This window comes from Myotis lucifugus, unplaced genomic scaffold (genome assembly GCF_000147115.1).
Source record: "Myotis lucifugus unplaced genomic scaffold, Myoluc2.0 scaffold_10, whole genome shotgun sequence".
Taxonomy (NCBI): Eukaryota; Metazoa; Chordata; class Mammalia; order Chiroptera; family Vespertilionidae; genus Myotis; species Myotis lucifugus.
Genome location: NW_005871058.1, coordinates 9,496,398 through 9,512,073, shown reverse-complemented (window position 1 = coordinate 9,512,073; position 15,676 = coordinate 9,496,398). Strand labels below are relative to the sequence as shown.

The 15,676-nt window shown below is 44.6% G+C and overlaps 1 protein-coding gene across 1 annotated transcript; it reads right to left on the bottom strand.

The window, feature by feature from the left end:
* Window positions 1-4: 4 nt before the first annotated feature.
* LOC102418823 (eukaryotic initiation factor 4A-III-like) lies at window positions 5-1,223 on the bottom strand. Its single transcript, XM_014451665.1, is given in 2 exon segments — window positions 5-49; window positions 51-1,223. Coding segments are annotated over 2 exon segments (1,218 nt in total).
* Window positions 1,224-15,676: the final 14,453 nt, after the last annotated feature.

Here is a 15,676-nt window from a genome sequence, read left to right as displayed (position 1 = left end):
CGCCTCACATCAGATCGGCAACGTTCATGGGCATCTCGTCGACCTGCGTGGGCGTAGTACTGCTCAATGTCCCGCAGGATGCGGATGTCGTCGTCCTTCACGAAGTTGATGGCCACGCCCTTCCGGCCATACCGCCCCGACCGCCCGATCCTGTGGATGTAGAGCTCCCGGTTGTTGGGCAGGTCGTAGTTGATGACCAGGGACACCTGAGGGACGTCCAGGCCCCGGGCCCAGACGTCGGTGGAGATGAGCACCCGGCTGGTGCCGGAGCGGAACTCCTTCATGATGGACTCCCGCTCCTTCTGAGGCATGTCTCCGTGCATCGACGACACCGTGAAGTTGGCTTCTCTCATTTTCTCCGTCAGCCAGTCCACCTTCCTCTTGGTGTTGCAGAAGATGACGGCTTGCGTGATGGTCAGCGTGTCGTAGAGGTCACACAGCGTGTCAAATTTCCACTCTTCTCTTTCCACCGCCACGAAAAACTGCTTGATGCCTTCCAGCGTCAGCTCATCACGCTTCACCAGGATGCGGATGGGGTCCGTCATGAACTTGCTGGTCATCTCCAGGATCTCGTGGGGCAGCGTGGCGCTGAGGAGCACCACCTGCGTGGCCGGGGGCAGGTACCGGTACACGTCGTAAATCTGCTCTTTGAAACCTTGATTCAGCATCTCATCAGCCTCATCCAAAACCAACATCTTGATCGCACATGTCCTCAGACTCCTGCGCCGAATCATATCGAAGACACGCCCCGGCGTGCCGGCCACCACATGCTGCCCGTGGTCCAGCTTCCGGATGTCCTCCCCGACGTGGGTGCCCCCGATGCAGGCGTGACACTGCACCTTCATGTAGTCACCCAGCGCAAGCAGGCCCTTCTGGATCTGCACGGCCAGCTCTCTCGTGGGGGCCAAGATCAGAGCCTGGGTCTCACGGACCTGGCTGTCCAGACACTGCAGGACGGAAATGCTGAAGGTGGCGGTCTTGCCCGTGCCAGACTGAGCCTGCGCGATGACGTCTCTCCCTCTAATGATCTGCCGGATGGCGCGCTGCTGGATGGCGGATGGCTTTTCAAACCCATAGGCGTAGATGCCACGCAGCAGGTCCTCCCTCAGATCCATGGTGTCGAACGTGGGCGTCACGTCCACGTCCTCGCTGGTCTCGAATTCCACTTGGGTCCCGTCTTCCTCTTTGAGCAGCCGCTTCCTCGCCCACCCTGAGTTCATCATCCTGCATCCAACAACTAAATTTTAGTTACCAGATATGGATAGATGAAATTCAGCACTCCCTACCAAGTTGAAACTCAGTTATTGTTGTGGTCCAACCCCAGCAGGTCCAGGGGTTCCCAAAGGTGTGGATGGAGTCGGCGAAAAATGAAGGAATGACACAGAGACAGCGTTCAGTTGATCAGCAGCCTAGCCAGGTTCTCTAGCCAGGATCTCCAGCCAAGTTCTGTGTCTTCTTGTCTTGTTACATCTGTATTTATACCAGTTGATTTTAATCCTATCAATTTCTATTCCAAAGGTTAGGGCGTTTTTTATCTCCATTCCAGGGAGTAAAGATTATGTAGCTTAAGAGTGACTGTTCGTAGTTAAAGTGATTAACTACCCGCCTGGCACTTAGTTAAGGGGTTTTATCCCCTCCCTAACTTCAGGGAAAAATCCCTATCTGGGAAACAACCTTTCTTGGAGAAGTGACCGTGGTTAAAACACATAGCGGCAAGAAGGGGAGCTAACATATTAAGAACAGTATGCCTTATACACCAGGTCCCTTGAGACATATGCTGTGCAGATGTTTCTTCCCTGCAGCGACTGTGTCAAGCAGCAAGAATGGACCAGCTTCTGGCAAATTCCCCCTTTTTTATTTTTTAAATGATAGCGCATGTAAATCAGCAGCCACCTCTCAGATTGGGTTGTTTAAGATTCGGAAGAATACTGACAAGCAATGATAGCGAACATAGCTATAAACATAGTCTATGGAGTGCACACGGAGCCTTGTTCCTGTAGAAGGTTGCTGGCCTCTTCAGTCAAGGGATTTCAGCTGTCCTCAAGTCGGTGGTTTGGTTGTCCTTGTTGATCTGGCTAGCGGGCGGCATCATTGGCAACGGGCTTCCCGAAGCGTCATCGAGTTGAAGGGCTGGATCAAAGGGTCCATCAGGGCCGTGCTTGATGGTGGTGTCGGTGTCCGTGTAGGAGTCAGCTGTGCCCTCTGAGTCGGCTGATATGGAAGATACCGGGGAGGAGGAGGAGGAGGCAGAGATGGAGGGTAGTAGAGAGAAAAAGAAGAGAAAGCAAAAGAACTATAAGGCATGGAAGTGTTTAGAAAAAAGAGGGAGAAGAAAGGAAAGAAGGCAGCATCCTGACACAGCCCTTTCCTTCAGCTGCCCCTTTCCGTGTGGTCCAAGGTAGAAATGGGAAACAAGTCCTGTTGCAGTGAGAGGGCAGCTGCTGTCAGCCAGTCTCTGTCTTTACCTGGGTCCCGATCTGAGCTGGGTGTGGGAAGCAAAGCAGCCATGGGGGCAGGAGACCTCCCCCAGAAGGGGTGAGGGTTCAGGCCTCTGCAAAGTTGGGGGGGTGAGGGTCTGCGCCCCACCTCTGTTGACCCCCAAGTTGTCTCCTAATGGCCCCTCTGCGACTGTGCCTGTCTTAGGTTGTTCCTTCCCTGAGGAATCCATCCTCCAGGGCCAACCAGGGTGATGTGAGGTGTGCGAATGAGGGAGGGGCAGCGCCCCCCTGCAACAGGTTCAGTTCTGTCTCCTTGGTATTCTATGCCCCTGTGGCCTCCATGCCCAGCACCTGCCTTGGGCTCCCCTCGCCTGCTGGTGGGGCCCCGGTATTGATCACATATCTTGGGGAAGCCAGGTTTCTTCTCCAGGGAGGGCCCAGCTCACACCATTGGGCGAGAAACAGATCCATGGCACTGGCCACCAAGAGGCCTCAACCTCAGCGTGAACAGAAAGCCCAGGCAACAGCTGTGGGCAAATGGACTGTGAGAAGAGGGTCCCTCTTGACATAAGGGCAAGAGGGGCCAATATAGGACAAAGGAGGAATGACCTGTCAGCAGGTAGTCCCAGGACAGGGCTTTCTCAGCCCAGGATTTTAGGCTCTTGACACAAGACAACTCCACGTATGGGTCATATACCAGTCACCCCCTAGTATATATATAATGATAGGATTCTAACAGGCAGTGACCTTAAATACAGGGGCTAGGGAATCTTGCTAATTAAATTATCCTAGATCTTTACCTTGAAAATGTATAGTGACAAAGGGAATGACAGGACACAAATGAACTCTTCATATCTAAGGTAAAAACAATGCATGAATTATTCTAGAATCAAGATAATTAAAAAATATTATTTCCTCTAGTGATTGAACAGCGGATATTCTACCCTTGATTTACCACTTGAAAACACACACAAAAAAACTAAAGAATATCTTAACTCAGTGCCCTCTGAAATAGCCTTGGGCTGATTGTTTAGCAACTGTCATTATCACTGCAATCATTGGCTTTGACCACAAGAGGGAAATTAAATACAGTAATGAGGTTATTACACATCAGTTCTAAAAGTGATGACTCAGTTAAAGAGAAGAGACTAAAAAAAGTTAGTATAATCTACTTATATAAAAACCCTGTGTGGAGTTCATCACAACCAGGGTCTGGCGACCAAGCGGAAGGAAGTCAGTCCTGCAGGGGTTGTCTTGGAAACGGCTGCACCCTCCCCCAAGGTGTTTCCTGTAAGGGCGAGGTTAGAGGCAGGAACCCACCCTCGGAGCGTGGAGGCATATCTTTATAAAGTGTGCCATGCCAGCACGGCCATGGGTGAACCTGAGTGGGGGCGGCTGAAAGGGTTAGAAAAGACAGACAAGAGAATAAAATCTGGGTCTGGGTGGGATGCTGCTTCTCTGAGAAACAGCGACCATGCCCTCAGCCATGTCTTTATTTTATAGCAGATGCCACAGGGCAAAGTAAGGGTGTGACCAAGATGTTTACAACATTCTCCTGGTTTTCAATCCTACTCAACTACATGCTCCTGAACTCTATCAAGCCTACATCACCCATGTGTTTGGGCCATTGGTTCAAGCTTACAACTATAGCTGTTGGCTATAATTGTGCTGGGAGGGCCCTGCCCTCCAAGCTTGGACTTGCACGTGGCAATGAGAGGACTGTGCCCTCTCATCAGTCCAAGGCTTGAACCTGTCCAAAACACTGTAGCGGCTCCTCACAATAAAGTTTTGATACATTATATTAGAGGTTGTGGTGGTACTGTTTTACCCACAGCGTCTACAGGAATTGCTGCAAATTAACTTCTCGGTGGAAGAACCTTTCATTCCCAATATAAATGACCAATTCAAGCACTCTGAAAGTGTTTTCACTCTTACTGTGGTGTACAGGGAGATATTAGAATAAGTTTAATCAATTTATCAGTCACTGTTTGCATCACTGTTGTTTTTATATCATGTTTTTGTTGTTTTCATTAATATTTTGTTTTCATATCATGTTTTTGTCATTTTTATATCATGCCTCTGTTGTTGTTATATCCTTTTGTTACTATTTGTTTATTAATAAATGTATATATTATTTTCATATACATTTTACTAATTTCCTTTCATTTCTCACACTTCTATTATAGAGAAAGGGCAAATAGCAATATTAAAATATCACTGCTAATTAATTCCTTTTTAAAAATATATTTTTTATTGATTTTTTATAGAGAGGAAGGGAGAGGGATAGAGAGTTAGAAACATCAATGAGAGAGAAACATCGATCAGCTGCCTCCTGCACACTCCCCACTGGGGATGTGCCTGCAACCAAGATACAAGCCCTTGACCAGAATCAAACCCGGGATCCTTGAGTCCTCAGACTGATGCTCTATCCACTGAACCAAACTGGTTAGGGCAATTCATTCCCTTTTAATGTGCATGAATTTTGTGCACTGGGCTACTAGTATTGTAATAACCCTGGGTGGAACCAGGTGAGTACTTAACATATTGTGGGGGGAGGGGATTACTCTCTAGAGTACATGATTGTCTAACTGCTATGCTGTATACCTAAAACTAATACAAAATGATATTGAATATAAAATATAAACTGTAACTGAAAAATAAAGTAATAAACTTGAAATAAATAGCAGAAGAGGACACACACAAAACACAAACAATGAGATATCACCTCATGCACATTAGGATGGCTACTATCAAAAAACTGGAAAAATTGGAACCTTGTACACTGTCAGTGGGATTGTTAAAAAAGCAAACACTATGAAAAACAATATAGCAATTCCTCAAGAAAGTAAAACTAGAACTACCATATGATCCTTACTTCTGGATATATATACATGTATATATATCCCCAAAAATGAAAACAAGGTCTCAAAAGGATATTAGCACAACCATATTCATAACAACACTATTCACAATACCCAAAAGTCAGAAGCAAATTAAATGTCCATTGATGGATGAATGAATAAACAAAATGTGACAACAACATACAATGGAATATTAGCCTTAAAAAGGAAAAAAATGCTGTCACATGTTGCAGCCTAGATGAACCTTGAGGACATATGTAAGTGAAATAAACCAACCACAAAAAGGCAAATGCTGTATGATTCCACTTATATGAGGTATTTTAAGGATCAAAGCCATAGAAACGGAGAGTAGAATAGCAGTTATCAGTAGCTAGGGTAGGGGGTAAAGGGACTTGTTGTTTTAATGGGTATAGAGCAGCCGTGGGCAAACTACGGCCTGCGGGCCGGATCTGGCCCGTTTGAAATGAATAAAACTAAAAAAAAAAAAAAAAAGACCGTACCCTTTTATGTAATGATGTTCACTTTGAATTTATATTAGTTCACACAAACACTCCATCCATGCTTTTGTTCTGGCCCTCCGGTCCAGTTTAAGAACCCATTGTGGCCCTTGAGTCAAAAAGTTTGTCCACCCCTGGTATAGAATTTCAGATTTCAGGATAAAAAAGTTCTGGAAATTTGTTCTACAAAAATGAAAATATGTTTAATACTACTGAACTGTACATTTCATAAAGATAAGGATGGTTTTAAAAAAGAAAAAAAATCCACATCTTAACTTTTATATATATTACTAGAGGCCCGGTGCACGAAATTCATGCACTGGGGGATGGGGTTCCCTCAGCCAAGCCTGCCCCTCAGTCCGGGAGCCCTCAGTGGATGTCCTACTGATGGCCACAGTCTGGCAGCAGAGGCTCAGTGCAGCCGTGTGTGTGTGTGTATGTGTGTGTGTGTGTGTGTGTGGGTGTGTCCACTGGTGGTCTGCTCCCAACCACATTGGAAGCTCAGAGTAGGCGCTGTGTGTGTGTGTGTGTGTGTGTGTGTGTGTGTGTGTGTGTCTGCTGGAGGCCTACCACCAGCCACACCCTGAAGGCTTCAAGCAGGCGCCCCTCTCTGTTGATCTCTCAGGCTCCTGGCCTCCACTGCATGTTATACTCTCCCTTGAGCTGTGGCCAGGGTGGGGCGCCCTTTCCTGCTGTGGGATCCCCAGGGTGACCCAGGGACAGGCGCACACAGGGGCTGGCTGCAGGCCGCCCTATCCTGCTCGTGATCTCCGTGGAGATCCCACGGGCAGGAGCACACAGGGGCTGGCTGCAGGCTGCCCTTTCCTGCTCCCTGATCACAGCAGCAATCCCACGGGCAGGCGCACACAGGGGCTGGCTGCAGGCCGCCAAATCCTGCTCTGTGATCACCGCTTTAATCTCATGTGCAGGGGCACACAGGGGCTGGCTGCAGGCTGCACTTTCCTGCTGTGGGATCTCTGGTTGCTCATCCCTGGAGGGAGGGCCTGTTGGGGGTGTGACTGCTGGCTGACGGGCAGCAATTCCCGCCAGAGCCAGGGGATCTCCAGAGGGAGAGCTGGTTGGGAGCCTGGCCAGTGGCAGATCGCTGGGGTCAGGCCTGCCAGCCCTGGGTCGGGTTGCACAGGGGTCACCCGCCATCAGGGTCACAGATAGCAGGCCCGGATGGTGCCGGGGCAGGCAGAATAGCACTGTCCCATCCTGCCTGCAGTATGCAAATTAGCCGCCATCTTTGTTGGTGGTTAACCACCATCTTGAATGGCAGTTAATTTGCATATCGCTCTGATTAGCCAATGGGAAGGGTAGCGGTTGTACGCTAATTACCATTTTTCTCTTTTATTAGATAGGTTTATATACAATAATTTTTATGAACTGGAAATAGAGTAGAAACTCATGTTTTTTTTTTCTATTATCTTTATGCCTATGTATTCATGGTAAATGTGCATTATTTTTATAATTAGAGAAATGTTTGAAAAAATTTTAAAAATACTTTCTTCTATATATCTCTCCTCAAATACTACTGACCATATATTTGTGCTTATATTGTCACCAATACAATTTATAATGTTTACTGAATAAACTAATGAATTTATCATCAACTAATGGTTATGAATAGACAATAGCTTTCAACAATCTACACTAATAGAAGAGAAACATGCAAATTGGTGTCACTCCGCTATACCCAACAGCCAATCAGAACAACTATGCAAATTAACCCAACAAAGATGGTGGTTAATTTGCATACACAGGCGTGGAGCTAAGACTGAAGACTAAAGAGGCTTGGCTTATACACTGTGGCTGCAGTCAAGCCTCACTGCGGCCGCAGCAGAGAAGCCTGGCCTGGAGGCTTGGCTTCTCCCCTGTGGCCGGACCAAAGGCCTGGGTCCCGGGTGCCGGAGGAAAACTTCTGCAAGCAGCCAGGGGAAGGAAGGCCTATTGCGCAAATCTTTGTGCAATGGAATTCTAATAATATATATTTGCATCAATATAATATTGATTTTAATATAATTGTATTTAATAAATATTTATTGTTATTAAATGCCTACAATGTGTCAGACTATGTAGTTTTTAGCAACTAAATAGTCTTGCTTCTTGCAACCATCTTTAAATGAAATAAGAGAAAGGAAGAAAGAGAGAAAGGGGGGGGCAGGAAGGGAGGGAGGGAGGGAGCTTATAACAAGCTGGTAACATAAAATAGTTAGCCGCCTAATGAAATCCTATAATAAGCAAAGATAAAATAGCCAATAAATATTTCTCTCTCTCTTTCTCTCTCAATCTCTTCCCCTCTCTCTAAAATCAGTAAACATATCTTCAGGTGAGGATAAATAAATAAATAAATAAATAATAAAAATAAAAAATAAAATATATGTAAACAGCTGAAATGTCCCTCATTATCATTAGTGCTAGGAACTACACTAGTCTAAATATTCTCTTTTCTCAGGCAAAGAGAAGTAAGTGTAACAATTGGTACCATTAGAGAAGATGTACTCAGTTTCTGCCAAGCACTACATCAGTACAAGGAAATTTTTTTTCCTATTTCTATTAAGGCCCATATACATTCTAATCCAATTTTTCTCAATTCCCACAGAATCCTCCTCTGTTCTTAATGGCATGTGTTCTTCTGCATTTTGTTTCCTTACTTTATTTGCTATGAACTGTCTTTCTTTTTCTTTTCTCTTTTACTCCTTTACCTCAGCTTTCTAATTTTTCGCTAAATACTTCAAAGTTTCATAGAACTTGTCCAAGTTGTGCTCTCTCTTTTCTGTCAAGGACTTGTTACTTAAGAAACCTAAGTTTCTTTATTTGGATGCCATTTTATACGAAAGCCCAGAGTAGGTATGAAATAGACCTCTTCCCCAGTCATTAAGATTCAAAATATAAATATTAACTTTCACTAATACAATAAGATTTACAGGTTTAAAACTCTGTTACATATAGGTAGCTTCTTGTGTACTACCCCGTGGAGGTGACAGATGGCACATGTATTATTACTCCCATATTTTTTTACAAGGAAACAGCTCAGAGCCATTATCCAGGCTGAGTCAGGAACTAGGACTTAGGTGTCAGTCAAGCTTGTTTTCCCTCTTCCCAAGAAGATAAAGTTTCATCTTAGTAAACAGAGCCCTTTTTTCTTTAACTTTACAAGCAAAAGTTTATTTAGAAAGTCACAGAGATGGGAGCTATGAGCTGTAGAAGAAGTGAGCCAGCTGGGCTGTGTGGACTTAGAAAACAAGTATGGAGTTCAAAGAAGGGCCCTCATGGCTTAGAAGAAGAAAGGCAAATAAAACTATGCCTCGTGGAAGGAAAAGTGGGAAAGGCGAGGGCATCTTCCAGAGAGAGAGAAAGAGAGAGCTGAATGGATCACTTAGATAAAACTTTGATCTGTGGCTATGATTATATTGAAGTGGTGCCGCTTCTGCGTTACCCAGACACTAAAATAGCTGGGTTCTGATATTCTCCTTGTTCCTAAATCCAGCAACAGAAAAATAATCACAACCTATCATTTTACTTCATTGTGGCATTTGAGATGAATAGATTTAGCAATCAATCTAGGGATTTAGCAATACCATCTTTACAGATCATCTCTGTAATTCATCATAAGGCACCAAGTGAATGCTGTTATTGTCCCCCGCTTACTTTAAGTAACTAATCTGACAAATAAGTAATTATTTCTAGTTTGTTAAAAAACAATTTCAATTCTCTTATATTTTGAATTAACACATTATAAAATCATGCAAACTTTTGAAATGCTTTTCTTTTATTATTATTTGAATGTCTTGGCTAAAGCCCCAATTACTCTGATTAGTAAAAATCTTCTCTTGACTATTTTTTCTTAATATTGTCCCTTCTTTGGGATTCACAGATGTCTACTTTCCTGGGTACTTCTCCCTTTCGCTCTGTCCCTTCTTGTTCCATTGGGCTCTGCCCTGTACTCTTGTTTTTTCATCAACAAATCCTACCTGGGTGTTATCATCTATTTCAATAGCATCAGCTCTCCCAATGAGCTGATAAATCTTTAATCTATATAAGTAGGCTAAATCTTGTAAACTGGTAGTGTTCATATTGCTTTAACTTTAACCCACAATAATAAATTTTGTACATTTTCAGTCGTCAGTTCACAATATAAATATAATACTGTAATCATATTATCACAATGTAAATTTTTTACATTGTTATCTAGGACACTCATAGTTACAACGGATAGAGATAATTGAGATGGAGAGAGTGATAAAGAGAAAATATATTAGTTAAGATACAAGTTCTCCTGCTTTAACAAAGAGATCTCAAAATGCAATGGCTTAGATAAGAGAACTCTTTTTTTCTTTTAAGTGAAAATCCAGTCTAGATGATCCAGGGACTGAAAGAGTGTCTTACTTGTTATTCTGCCATTTTTGTTATATGGCTCGCATCTTATGGCCTATGGTGGAAGTTCTGACTATAATCATCCTGTCTACATTACATCCAGTGGGAAAGAAGAAAGGAGTAGCACCAAATCTAATCCTTTCTTTTTTATTATTTACCTTTATTGTTGAAAGTTATACAAATGTATTTCTTTTTCCTTATTGACACCTTCTAGCACAGCCTTCCCCCCCCCCCAGGCCTTTACCACCCTATTGCCCTATTGTCTGTGTCTGTGGGTTATGTATATACGCATATAAATTATTAGGTTAATCTCTTTCTATCTATCCACCCTCTCCCAACTTCCCTCTGATATTCCTCAGTGTGTTCCATGGTTTATGTCTTTTGATCTATTTTGTTCATGACTTTATTTTGTTCATTAGATTCCATCCACATATGGGTGAGATCATCTGCTACTTGTCTTGCTCTGACTGGATTATTTGGCTTACCATAATAATATCCAGGGCCATCCAAGCTGTCTCAAAGGGTAAGAGTTCCTTCTTTTTTACTGCTGCATAACATTCCATGGTGTAGAGAAAGAAACCAAGATGGCGGCATTGGTAAACACTGGAAATTGCTGCCTCGCACAACCACTTCAAAAATACAACTAAAAGACGGAACGGACATCATCCAGAACCACAGGAAGGCTGGCTGAGTGGAAAGTCTACAAGTAGAAGGAAAGAGAAAAACACTGAGACTCAGGAGGTGTGGTGTGGAAGTAAAGTGCAGAGGTACGGAGATGCACGTGGAAAGGGCTGGCAGTTGAGGACACGGCACAAGTGGAGAGGGCTGGCAGCTGAGGACGCTGTTGTCTTTTTCAATCGGGAGGGAGTCTCAAGCTCCCAACTGCTCTGAACTCCAGTTCTGGGTGAGTCTCTGGGGACCCAGACTCATACGGGGAGAAACTGAACGGTCTGGCATTGGGCAGAACTCGAGGGCGGCTTTCTCTCAGAGGTGCTTGCAGCGATTACCAGGACACTGAGATGCAGGGCCTCTTAGGGTAGGACTGGGGAGCAGCCATAGCTGCTTGTTCCGCCCTGTTGATCCCCTGAGACCCCAACCCACCAAAGCTGTACACAGAGGCTTTTGCATATGAAAGGCCTGGCCCTTTGCAACCTGAAAATTACCTAACAAACTGAAGCTGAATCAGAGAGACCCAAAACTTACAAAAGAAGATCCAAGGCCCCCCAGCAGCTTGCATTGTTTCACAGCTGGGCCTCATCTGGGCACCTCCAAACCCCAAACAAAGAAGAGGAATCTCTCCATAGCTCCTGCTTGGTAGCTTCAGGCAGAGGCTAACTTAGCACCTCCTTAGAGATCCAAGAGCCAGTGTACCCAGTGGTCAGGGTGGGACCATCCAGATTACAACTCCTCAGATCCATAAGGGACACACTCAGGGGGCAGACTCAGTGAGCACCAAAGCCCCACTGAAGCAAGTCTTGCTCCAGAAGGGTGTCTCCAGCTCAGAAGTTCTCCCACTGCAGACACAGCTGATTCTCACAGCCAATTGGCCTGGAGGTCAATTCCTCCCAGTGATACCTACAACAATCAAGACTTAACAACAACAAGACTGTGCACAGAGCCCACAAAGGGGTGTACCAAGAGTGTCCACCTAAGGTAATTGGGGAGGCTGAGCCACTGGGCCCTAGAGAACACCTAACACAGAAAGCCACTCTACCAACACAGGGAAGCATAAAAAATGTGAAGACAAAGAAACAAGTCACAAATGACAGAAATGGAGGAAAGCAAACTACTGGATATAGAGTTCAAAACCAAACTTATAAGGTTTTTCAAGAAATTTCTAGAAACCGCTGATATTTAGTAAGACCGTCAAGAAATCTAGTGAGACTGCCGATAAATTTAGTGAGACCCTCAAGAAATCTAGTGAGACCCTAGAGGTTATAAAAAAAGGACCAACTAGAAATTAAGCATACACTGACTGAAATAAAGGATATTATGCAGCGTTCCAGCAGCAGACTAGAGGATTGCAAGAATCAAGTCAAAGATTTGAAATACGAAGAAGCAAAAATCACCTAACCGATAAAATAAAAAGAAAAAAGAATCCAAAAATATGAAGATAGTGTAAGGAGCCTCTGGGACAACTTCAAACGTACCAACATCCGAATTATGGGGGTGTCAGAAGAAGAGAGAGAGCACGATATTAAAAACCTATTTGAAGAAATAATGACAGAAAACCTTCCCTACTTGGTGAAAGAAATCGACTTACAAGTCCAGGAAACCCAGAGAACCCCAAACAAAAGGAATCCAAAGAGGACCACACCAAGACACATCATAATTAATATGCCAAGAGCAAAAGACAAAGAGAGAATCTTAAAAGCAGCAAGAGAAAAACAATCAGTTACCTAGAAGGGAGTACCAATACGATTGTCAGCTGATTTCTCAACAGACACTATGCAGGCCAGAAGGGAGTGGCAAGAAATATTCAAAGTGATGAATAGCAAGAACCTACAACCAAGATTACTTTACCCAGCAAAGCTATCATTCAGAATTGAAGGTCAGATAAAGAGCTTCACAGATAAGGAAAAGCTAAAGGAGTTCATCACCACCAAACCAGTATTATATGAAATGCTGAAAGGTATCCTTTAAGAAGAGGAAGAAGAAGAAAAAGGTAAAGATACAAATTATGGGCAGTCCTGTGCCTCGCTGTGTGGAGAGATCCTTGTGGGAGATTCAGCTTCCCCTTTTGGCATTTCAGAACGGAGAAGAGCCGTCTGCTGCTGGGTCAAGTCCTGGCTCCTGCAGTCCTGTGCCAGATCTTTGTGGAAGGTTCTCCTTTCGACTTCGGCGCTACGAACCGGACAAGAGCCCTTTGCTCCTGACTGAAAATCGGGCATCTTTTACACGGAAGTTAACGAAGGAGGGAGCCATGCGGGTGCATACCTCATCAAACAGGCTTCCTCCAATGATGAACCTTATTGTTACTGACATCAGCTGATGCCGTAATCGGAGAGTGTGCAGATGTAACAGAACCCGGAGCATTCTCAGCATACAAAGATGTCAAAAAATAGATAGATGCCAGTAAGCAACTGTCTTACTCTGCAAAACTCAAACTGCATGTAGCAATCAGCTGTGCAAAAGAGCATGAAGACAGGAGGAGAAAAAATGGCGGAGGTTTAGACAGACGTGTTGGTGCTTTGTCCCGGAGCAGATAAGGCCGAGCAGCTGAAACGGGTAACATACAGCCCAAACAAAGAGAGGAGATTCAGCTGAGAAACAGTCTGCAGCCAGGAAAGACAGAGAACTCCTAGAAAATGGGGATGGTTAGAGATTGAGGCTGTAACCTCCCCCTGGGCGCCAGCTCAGCCGCGAGACCGCGCCATCTTGAGCAGCTGTTATCCACATCCAGAGATCGGCTACTAACCCGGAGGCAACGGCTCTCAAGCAGCGCGACTACATGAACTCAGAGGAGACCTGCTTCCCTCCACGGAAAGGTTAGATTCCCCCAAAGATGTGGTTTGCAATTCAGGTTGGAATGAGGAACGCGCGTGTGCGCGGGGGAAATCTGCGCCCCACAAAGTCCGCGCCCATTGAGGCCAGTGTGACCCGCAAGTGGGGAGGGCTCCCACAGGGCTGCTCACAGAAGGTAACACTATAAATAAGCCCATAGTTGGACTGGATGCAAAGGGGCAGCCTCAGAATCTTCCAGCCGGCCTGCTACTTGGTGCCAGGGGCCAGAGCGCACGCAGAGACTCTGCGCAAATCTGGAAGGTGGAGCCCAGCGAGTTCGCACAGCTTCCCAGGCTCTTGTTTACACACTTCCTCTTAAATCTGTGAGTTTGATTGTTGAGCCCAGTGCATGGGATTGCCCAGTTGGGGTCGCTAGCGGAGCCTGTAGGGGAAGATTGTTTTTGGGGAGCCTGGGAAACAGAGCTGGGAGTGGCACCTGGGGAGCCAGCTCTGGGCGGAGCTGGTTCAGGTACAATAGAGAGCTCCTGGTCAGAGAGGACATATAGCCTTGGAAGTCAATCCAGACACACTGCCACCCAGAGGCAGAGCCACGAATTGACTCTTCTGTAAATACAGATAAGGCAGTATGGGGGACCAATACAGCCTGCCTTAAAATCAGGACTGTGGCTTACAACACGAAGGAACAGTGTATCAGAGGGAAATTCAACATTTTCCTGAATTCCGGGCGTGCCAAAAAGAAGAGTAGTAGATCTGAAGCACCTGCATTACTGCACATTTTTATTTTTATTTTTTTAATTACTTTTTCACCTTTTAACTAAGAAAAGATTTTTTTTCCTTTTGTTTTTCATTTTTTTTCCTTCTTCTTTTTTTTCTCCATCACCTGATTTTACCCTTTCAATTACTACATTTTTATTTTTAACTAGTATTATTACTGCTACCATTTTACCATTTTTTAAAGTGTCATTTTATTTTGTCCTTATTTTATTTTGGGACTATTGTTCTCCATTCTATTTTCATCGTCCCTTTACCAACATTTCTCTCTACCTCAATTTTGCCTCTGTGCTAAAACCCTCTTCCACACTTTTTCCTTTTTGTTGTCCTGTTTCTTTTACCCTACTCCAGCTTTAGATTTTCCCTATTCTTTTTACCCCCTGTCAAAATTTCACCCTACTTATATATCCTATGTCCAATCCCCTGCTCTAAATCCTTATACACCTTTCCCCTATCTCCTTCACTATCCAAATTTTTTTCTTCTTCTTCTTCTCTCTCTCTATTGTTTTAGTGTTGTTTGCTTGATTGACGAGTATATTGGGGGTTTTTTTAGGATTGTTTGTGAGGTTAGTCTGCTTATTCTTTTTATTTTCCTGCCCCTCCCCCGCCCCCCCGGTTATTTCTGTGCTTCTGTTTTCCCTTGCGTCGCTTGATATTATTGGTTGTTTGTAGTTTGTATTCGTCTCCAGGAATCTGTTGCTGTAATTTGTTGGTATTAGTGGCGGATCTATAGGAGTTTTCTCCTCATATAAATAGTCTCTTCCCCTTTCATACTTCATTCTCTTTTCTCTCTTACTTTTTTTTTCTCTTTTTTTCCCCTCCCTTTTTCCAATTTCATTTTTGCGCTCCTTTTTTTTTTCTTTTTTTCTTTCTTTCTTTTTTCTCTTCTACCTTTTTCTCTTCTTTCCTCCTTATCTCCCAACTCTCTTAGCTCGGGTGGCCACCTTTATTTGGGGTTAGCAATATTGTAAATACATTCGTGTTCAGTGCCTGGTACGTTGTGCCTTGTTGTGTTGTATTTTGTGCCTTTAAATCAACGCAGCAGATTCAATCAACAGCGGCCTCCTGATCACCACACGCTCTGTCTGGGGAACAGTTGCTGTGTGTGAAGCCTCCCTCCACCAGCCAGAAGAGCCACCACAGCTGTGAACAGCACCCACCAGAGGCCCTGCTATCAACGGAGGAGCCGCTGCTAACACAACCGCCCAAGGAGCAACCACAGCCCAAGGAGCCACTGCCACCCAGGGAGCAGCCACTGCCACCC